The 9,534-nt window shown below is 40.8% G+C and overlaps 1 protein-coding gene across 1 annotated transcript; it reads left to right on the plus strand.

The window, feature by feature from the left end:
• The first annotated feature begins 1,733 nt into the window (after positions 1–1,733).
• LOC147491431 (uncharacterized) lies at positions 1,734–3,269 on the plus strand. The gene has a single exon (XM_086567249.1). The coding sequence runs from the start codon at positions 1,734–1,736 to the stop codon at positions 3,267–3,269; it is 1,536 nt and encodes a 511-aa protein (XP_086423375.1).
• The last annotated feature ends 6,265 nt before the right edge of the window (positions 3,270–9,534 follow it).

The raw sequence follows: 9,534 nt of genomic DNA on the forward strand, positions 1-9,534 counted from the left end.
TTCTGTTTCTAAGCAACTTCAATGTCTCATCTTCTATCCAAGTAAAATTCTGTAACTTCCAATGGTGTTTTCAAAATTCGCAAATTGATACAACAAGTTCGCCGTAGCTGACTGCGTAGTTAAAGTTGGTATATATAGATACAGGTGGGAGCTGAGATTTTTAACAGCGACGAATTTTGTTTTTCGAGTATTACATATTTACATATACCTAATGGTGAATGAGGTTGATTGTCTACGCCTCTCATGTAAGAAAATGCCTTAACTTCTTCACTCACGGTTTCAAAATATTAAATTGATTGTGGTTTTTTCAAGTATTTACATCATCTTTTTGAACGCGTTCAAATTCAAGGTAGTTTAGATTATTACAGTGTTTCCTAATTGAACTTCATAGTGTGTAGTTACTAGTGTTCTGTATATGCAGTCCAAGACTTCCAGTGGTGACCAAATTAATTCAACTAGTTTTACCATCTTGGTTTATTTCATGAGCCACGCATGTAGTCTGGTTGATGGAGGCATTCGAACCATCAAATGCATTAGTCAACAGACCTAATCAGAGCCAAACATTAAATTTCACCCAGTCAAAATTTGGAATCAGGGGCTCTCTGTTCCTACTGAAAACATGTCTATTACCTCACCATTTAGTCTACATACTCTACAAAAGCTCTTCCCAACTTCGCATAAATTTGCATCCCCTAATTGGATATCCTTAATTCCTTAGAGCATTCCCAATGCAAGTCATTATGGTGGGTTTGTGACTTTATTCACCTCCAAATGGTTCAAAATCTTTGCCCAATGCAAAGGTGAATACTAATGTGACTATTTTTTCAAGTCAAAACGAAGGTGTATAGGACATATTCATGACATGGGAGGTTAGAGGTGGCAAGTGGGTCAGATGCGATATAGGAAAGAGAAGACATGCTGTAGTGGATTAGATCCGCAGAACCCTAATTGCAGGGAAACCGCCGCGACATATGGAGAGAGAAGAGACGCTAGATGAAAGAGAGATCAACGAACCACAGGAGGAGGTTAGAGAAAAGAATGAGATATAAAGAAAGATGTGAAAAAAGAAAAGAGAAAAAAATAAGAAACCAGAGAGAGAGAGAGAAAGAGAGAAGAGTAAGGACTTGATACTAGTAATCATATAGGTTGTAATAATAGTTTATTCATTTGGCGCCGTCTGTGGGGAACGTAAGAAAATGGTCACTGTAATGAAAAGGGGAGTAGGAAGACCTAAGAAAGCAACAGCTAGAGAAGCGGTCGAGGAAACAGAGAGCGCTGAGATGGAATGGGTAGGAGAGGAAGAAATATTAGACATGGCGGCGGACGCTACCAGACTTCTCCAGGAGGAAATAGTTAGGCTACGGAATGAGAATGACGAGTTGAGAAAGGAGAGAGAGACTACACGTGGTGAAACGGAGCGGGGGGATCCTCGGAGCAGCGAAGTGGAGGGGGAGAATGAGGAGTACCCGCCACCGGACACAGAACAAATGGCGGAAATCACATTGGATGGAGGTAGTACAGGCTATGATTGAGAAAGATAGGGAAATGAACCGCGTAGCGAAAGAGCAAACCAGAACTGCGCTGCGCAGAAGGAGGTTGTGAGCCTCAACAAAAATCCGCTGGCAGATTCGATATGGAATTCGGAAGTGCCTAAGAGGTTCTCCCAACCCAGATTTGAGAGGTATGATGGGAAAGGAGACCCGACTAATCACTTGCACCATTTTCGGCAACAGATGCCGTTATGGCAGGAGAATAAGTATGATGGGCTCCACTGCATGATGTTCCCCGTCAGTCTTAAGGGGGGAGCCTCAGATTGGTATTACAGGTTGGCTTTGCAGAGCATCAAAAGGTTTGAAGAGCTGGAGTGCGCATTTGTTGACCACTTTATACACCAGAAAAGAAGGGTGGTTGATATCGCGGCTTTCTTCAACATAAAACAAAGGTCTGCGGAATCATTAAGAGAGTTTTTGTGTAGGTTCAAGGAGGAGACACTGAGAGTGGAAAATCTGGATGAACATACAGCGGTTATAGCCTTCCAGCATGGCTTGAGGTCGGGAACTAGAGTTCATGAGTCGGTTTTCAAAATCGAAATCACTACTTTGCATGCTCTGTATCCAAATGTAGAAAAATACATACGATATGAGGATATAATGCAGAGGAATGCGAAGGAACAAAAGAAATCAGGGAAGGCAGTGCAAGATGTTGACAGAGATGACCGAAAGGGAAAAGGTAGGATAGAAGAAAGAGAGAGAGGATCGTACAGAGGGGAGAACCGAGGTCCAAAGAGGACAGGGGACCGAGGGAAAAGGGATATCCGAGAGAGGAAGCCATACTGCGAAATCGAACAGACTCCTCTCAACAGGCCCTTAGAGGAAATCTTGCCTCTAATTAAGGGGCAACAATATTATGAGGGTCCGCGGAGTACACCCGTGGAGGTAGAAGGGAAACCATTCTGCACATATCATCAAATCAGGAATCATGCCACTAATGAATGTTATGCCTTGAAGTGGTTAGTGGAGAGAATGATAAAAAAAGGGTTGCTCAGGGAGTTTGTTGCGGAGGTTCGTCAAGCCGAGAGAGTGCTAGCTCCGGCTAGAATTTTAGGTACTATCAATGTCATCTTTAGTGGAGAAACCCTGGGAAGGAATGCACACAGAGAAAATATAAGAAAGACAGCGAGTTTACAGCAGGTGAATGAGGTGGTGAGCATACCGTGGTTAGTTTGTGGAACCGCGATGGGTGAGGAAAGCATAATGTTCACCCCAAAAGACTTAGAGTCAGTAATTTCACCGCATGAGGATGCATTGGTGATTACTATAGTGATGGGAAATTATCTGGTAAATAGGGTGTTGATAGACTGCAGAAGTTCAGTGGACTTGTTATTTAAAGGGGCCATGGAGGAGATGAATATCGGTAGAGATCAGTTAAAAGCTCCTCAAACCAATCTGTATGGGTTTAATGGCAGTATGACAGATCCCATGGGAGAATTAATGCTACCAGTAACAGCAGGTCCGACAACGGTATTCACTAGGTTTATGGTGGTGGACTCTAGTTCCCAATATAATGCCATTCTAGGGAAAAGATGGATCCACGAAATGAAGGCCATTCAGTCAACATTTTACCAGGTGATCCGCTTCCCCACTAATGGGGGGACGTATGAGATAAGGGGGGATCAGGTGGCAGCGCAGAACATCCATCAGGTTACTATAAAAGGTATGGTCCGTGGAACGAAAGGGGAGGGGTCGTTACATGAACAAGGATCAGCATAGCAATTACAGGAGGCGGCGGCGACAGAAGTGTACGAGCCTCCACTGGGACCGAAAACTTTGGATGAGATTGAGGTAGTGAACCTGGGGGTGGGAGATGAGGAAAAGTTTACATTGGTTGGAGCTGACTTGCCGGAGGAATGGAAGTGTAAGCTGGTGCAGTTTTTGGCAGAGAATACCGATATATTTGCATGGGTAATTGAGGATATCACAGGTTTAGACCCAGAGTATGCCTGTCATCACTTACATATGAATAAAGATGCTAAGCTGGTAAGACAAAAGATGAGAAGCATAAGACCCAAGTACGCTAAGGGGATTCGCGAAGAGGTTATACGACTGAAGGGGGTTGGGATAATAAGGGAAGTAGAGTTTACAGAATGGCTATCTAATATGGTCGCGGTACCGAAAAAGAACGGCAAGGTTAGAATGTGTGTTGACTTCACAGATGTAAACAAGGAATGCCCGAAAGATTGTTACCCTATGCCCCGGGTGGATAAGTTAGTAGACATAATGGCAGGATTCAAAGTGTTTTTCTTCATGGATGCATCGATGGGATACAATCAGGTCGCGATGTTCGGGCCACATTAGGAGAAGACAACCTTTGTGGTGGAGGGTGGTACCTATTGTTACACCAGGATGCCCTTCGGTTTAAAAAATGCTCAGGCTACCTTTCAACAGTTAGGAGAAAAGATGTTCGAAGGCAAGATTTGAAAAGGGATCGAAATATATATTGACGACATGGTGGAAAAAAGCATGTCGGAAAAGGAACACTTAGAAGGCCTCCATGAGACTTTTGGCATACTACGAAAGCATAAGCTGAAACTCAACCTTGAGAAATGCACATTTGGGGTAACTTCAGGAAAATTTCTGGGCTACATAGTCACCCACCGCGGAATAGAGGCGAATCCTGAGCAGATTTGATCGTTGATTGAAATGTCGTCCCTGCAGAATGTGAAGGAAGTACAAAGGCTGGCTGGGAGGGTTTGCGGCACTTAATAGATTCATTTCCAAGTCGTCAGACAAATGCCGACCTCTATATCGTTTGCTAAGAAAAACACCTGATTTCCATTGGACCGCGGAATGTGAGGGAGCCTTCCAAGAGTTGAAGAATTATCTAGGGAAGGCACCCTTGCTATCGCGTCCGGAGCAGGGAGAGAAGTTGTATTTGTATCTGGATGTTAGCGAGTACGCGATAAGTTCAGTTCTGATGAGGGTGATTGACAAGATAGAAAAGCCAGTTTACTTTCAAAGCAAAACCTTGCTGGACGCAAAGACCCGGTACAATAAGATTGAAAAGTATGCTTTGGCCTTGATATTTTCAGCTCTTAAGTTGAAGCCTTACTTCGAAGCATATTCAGTGGTGGTAGTAACAAATTTGCCTCTCAAGCAAGCGTTGAAGGCCGAGAAGTTAGGCAACATGCTGAAATGGGCGGTAATACTTAGTTCTTATGAGATTACATACCAAATCAGAACGACAGTGTTTGGGTGAGAACTCACACAAACACACCAATGATCTTGTTGGAGAGGTTGATAGAGAGTGAAAGAGACTGTACCACCAATGGCTGCTTACGTATCCAAATTGTTCTCTGGAATCAAGTCTAAAAAATGCACGTAGTTCTTTGTTGAAATGATTGTTGGGTATTTATAGGCAAATGAATATGTTGATTAAAATACCCTTTCCTTATTTGATGAGAAATTTTCCTCTTTATATGAAATCTTTCCAAAAGCTTCATATGGAAAAAATCCCTTGACATATCTCCGGACCTGCTATATATAACTTGGATGCCACAGTAGCGGGCAAGTAAGCACGCCTCACTAGTAGGCAAACGGGACTGCCCCAGTAGCGAGCAAGCACACCCGCCTCATTAGTAGGCAAGCGATGCCACAATAGTGGGCAAGCACGCACGCCTCACTAGTAGGCAAGCGGGACTGCCATAGTAGTGGGCAAACAAGCACGCCTCATTAGTGGACGGCTCTTATAGTAGTATCCCATGATGGTTGTTCGTAGGGGTACGAGTACACTAGTACATACACCGCCCCCTCTTTGCGGATGGAATTCGTTCCTTGCGGCAAAGAATAGACATCACATTATTGCAAAAGAATGAAACAGTGTGATTGAAATATCTGCGATGCCATGCGAATAACTTAGTTGAGGTTAACTTAACTTAGAATGTTTTGTAATTGTGAGATCGACTGACCTAGCGGGTAACTCGGATCCAGTAAACTCAGTGACTTTGACCATGTGCAATCAATTACATTAGTAAGGGTAATTTAGTAAGTGACAATATAAGATTGCTGTTTGGACCCATGGAAATAAGGATGACGGCAAATCAATTTAGGGAACATGCGCTCACACTAATAAGCTTGATATGTGCTTGTTTAACTAAGAAGGAATTAATCTAAAAAAAGTTTGTGACCTTAAAAGAAGGTGTGTCGAGGATCTGTTGGGGTTTGCAAACATAGAGTTGAGGTGTGGGTACTTGCAAGCTTTGGCATTTTGATATAGAAAGAGATATTCATGAAAATAGAAAAAAAAAATCTACCGACCTTTGAATTGGGAGATCGAATTGTGGCTGCTTGCCTATAAGAAGGTAATGTTATTTTGTACTCCCTGAATATTAAGTGCTACCCGTTCCAAGTATTTAAGGTTTCGTATACCACAAGGCTATATGGTGAATGGGAAAGAAACCGGTGGTGAGATGAAGGCTAAAGCTGGTGGCAATACACGGTAGACGATGACGAGTTTCGCTGGCAAGACGTTGCAATGCAGATGGATAGAGCGTACAACCTTACCAACAAACAAATTTGCTCGTAGTACGACCTCTGATGAACTGACAAGAATGTTCCGCTTGAAGAACTTCTGCATTGAGCAGCTTTCGAATATGACAAAGGACACCCGGTGAAGGAGGGGGAATTAGTGGTGACTTTTGCACAGCTAGAGTATGGGTTAATGATACCTCTTGACAAGGAGGTGTCTCGTGTTCTATCTGTGTGGCGAATTCCGCCGATTCAAGTGTCCATGTCGTTATGGTTAGTCTTTGCGAGGGCACGCGCTTTGGCTGAAGTATACTGGTGTCCCTTCGAGGCAGATGAATTACTGCTTTGGTACGGCCGCAACGCTATATAGAAGAAGATGGGTCCTTAATGTTTCATGTGGAACGGGCATATCCAGAGATGAAGTTTAAAGGATTACCAAAGGGGTACCGCAACTGGGATAAGTACTGTTTCTTAGTACGTGGAAATTGGAACCCTTATGCAACCCGTGTCCCAAATAGGATTATAGGTATGGAACACGAAGGGTGCACCTGCACAATCATTATCTTGTGTATTATCTATATACTCTAGTTACTGACGTTTTTGTTTTCAGGTGATCGGCCAAGTATTACGGACTTTGGCATGAGCAGCGAAGCTTTGAAGCATCTCAGATTTTACTTTAGCATGGACAGTAATAAACACCCAAAACTGTGATATTATACCCCATAGAGACATAGCAATTTGGTTAATTATGTGTTTAATAATCAGGAAAAAATTGTATTTTCGTGCTTTTGCAGGGTATAGCAACTACCGTAAAAATAATGATAAAGCCAGCATTTAAGCACAAAATAGGGAGTATACAGAAGCGTCAAACTTTTGAAGCTCATATCTCTTGAACCAGGACTCCGAATGCGACGAGTGAGATGCCCCGACAATCAGTGCAACGAACTCTACGCATAGGCGGGAAATTGTAAAAATACCAAAAGACCAGACCACCATTGGACACTACACATGGACCCACTAGGCGGCCCACAAGATTTGATAAGTCATCATGCAAGTCAAGACAAAGGTGTAAATAATTGGTGCAAATTTGACACCTTGCATGAAGTTAATGAGTTGGTTGGATTTAGGTGATGATTATTTAAGAAAAATGAAAGGTGTCAAATGGGGGTGAGTTGTGGATAAGAGAAAAATAAATGAGAGGAGAGTGTTTCACGTGGGAGAAGAGAAAAAGGCTATCTTATGTAAAGGGGGGCTGATTTTGGGAGTTGGCTAGCTTTTACTTCCTTGACTTTTACTTTTCATTTATTTCCATGTCTTTACTTTTGGTTTTTAGTTTTTAGTTTGAAGGAAAAAAGCTTGTAACTTGTTAATGGAGAACTCCACTTCCTACTTCTTGAATAAAATTTATTTGATCTTTAGGTAAAATAGTTGGTACATTTTGTATTCCTTTCTTCTTTCTCTCTCACTTTTTTAGATATCTTCTTATAACTTTCATTTTAATTCTAAGGATTATGAGCTAAAACCCTCCGAAGTGGAAGGTTAATGAAGCTCATGTGAGGATTCATATAAAATTCTTAGGAGTAGGATTCATTACCTGGACTTAAGGATACATGGAACACACTACCCCAAAATGGTAGGATTGTGTTTTATGTGTCCAGGAGTTGAAAGGGAGTTTCAGAGATGAAATTCCAGTTCAACTTCTTATGCTAGGGAAATGGACTTAGAGATGAGTTCATTTTGCTAGGGATCGACGCTCAAGCTGGTTCGAGTTTGATAATGAACCCAAAAAAACTTAGAGATGGTAGCAATCTGATCCTAAGATAGGATAATATGACCTTACATGAGCAGTATGATCCTCCATTTATTCTTCTCTTTGAATATCTTAGGAAAAATCTTAGTTTTACATAATTTTGTATTTTGCATGTTTAGCGTAATTTAAGATTTAACAAAGCAACTTAGCTAGCAAACACTACGAAACTTACTCACTATATTTCCTAACTTAAAGCATTAGAAATTTGTATGTTGTCCTTGAACTTAGATTGGTTCGAAACCCTTATTTAAACTATATGCACGAATTGTGTGAGTAAGGATTTGAAATCTACACCGAAACGAGTTATTTGAGATATTCGTATATAAAGACCGCAACGTGTAAATATCAAATGGCGCCGCTTCCATTCTAAAGACCCATGGACCTGTGCTTGCAAACTGGAATTGCTCCAAGGGGAAACCCCCTACTCTCATCTTTTCATATATTTCTTTTTCTTGTGTTTTCTTCATTTTTTTTTTGAAATTTCCCGCATTTTTGCTACTGATCCGCATACTGCTTTTGGTTGGACTTGCAGGTTCCAAATGCTAGGACCTGGAAACTAGGCTACAACAAACCACTAAGCTTACTGTGAAAAATTTGGCCTGTTGTGCACGTTTCTTTTCTTTGGTAGACTTGCGGGAAGCTTGTACGTTCCAAATTTTAAATATTTTTGCATGCTTCACATGTATGTAGTTATTATGTCGTAGTTAATGGACTATATTTTGCGTATTAGGTTAGTAATATGCATGAATTATGTGAATACGCTTGTGAATATATATATGCGGTTAAGTGGTTATGAATTACATATTAATGTATATATACATACAAATGGTACTGTTTTGCATGGTTATATATATAAGTCACATGTTTAGCATATAAATTACCTTATGAGTGGTTATTAGGGGGTGTTATACATAGTAATTAGGGTGTGTTTTGGTATTTTGGCCATAACTTTAGCTACGGTTCTCTGAATCACACATGTGAGCTCAATTCAGAAAGATCTCGATGGTGTGCACGCTGTCACCACCGCTCGGTCATTTTCGAGGTCAAAATCAACTATTTTCCCCTCCAAAATCATCATTTTAGAAAATTATCTTGTTTAATAAGTCGATTTTGTCATGAAAGAGGAGAACATTCCAACGAGGGTTAAAATCTGAGTTGGGTAAGTTGTTTTTAAACCCTACGGGGTGAAGCTGCTCTTTATATGACACTTGCAATCTCAATGAGTATTGACAAAATCGAATTATTATTATGCAATACAAGAGTCGTATTTTAGTTTATGTATAATACGTTGCATATTTAGTTTCCGTCTTTGCCTAGTCGTATATATCTGTGTACGTATAGTATCTTCGCATGCTACTGTAACTAGATACGTATGAGTGATTACAATTTGCCTGTTACTGTAGATTTACATATCCGTAATATATATCTACCTATTTGCCTACATATATGTATTACTGATATGTATTTGCCTGTACGTATCGAAGTATTTATTGATGATATAACCTTGCCTATTCGTATTACTATACATATGAGTAGAGTATCTTCACATGCTACTGTATCTAGTAATGTATGAGTAGGTCGTATTTGCCTGATTGTACTTTCTCCCTTGCATAAATTTTAATTTAAAAAAAAAAAAAAAAAAAAAAAAAAAGAAAGAAAGGACTATGATCGGAGATACAGAACAGGTGGCGACATCTTTGG

Source organism: Coptis chinensis, chromosome 6, assembly GCF_015680905.1.
Source record: "Coptis chinensis isolate HL-2020 chromosome 6, ASM1568090v1, whole genome shotgun sequence".
NCBI classification, from domain to species: domain Eukaryota; kingdom Viridiplantae; phylum Streptophyta; class Magnoliopsida; order Ranunculales; family Ranunculaceae; genus Coptis; species Coptis chinensis.

What these genes read in the sequence shown, in the direction of transcription:
- LOC147491431 (XM_086567249.1), top strand. Translation starts at nt 1,734, where the DNA reads ATGCCGTTATGGCAGGAGAATAAGTATGATGGGCTCCACTGCATGATG.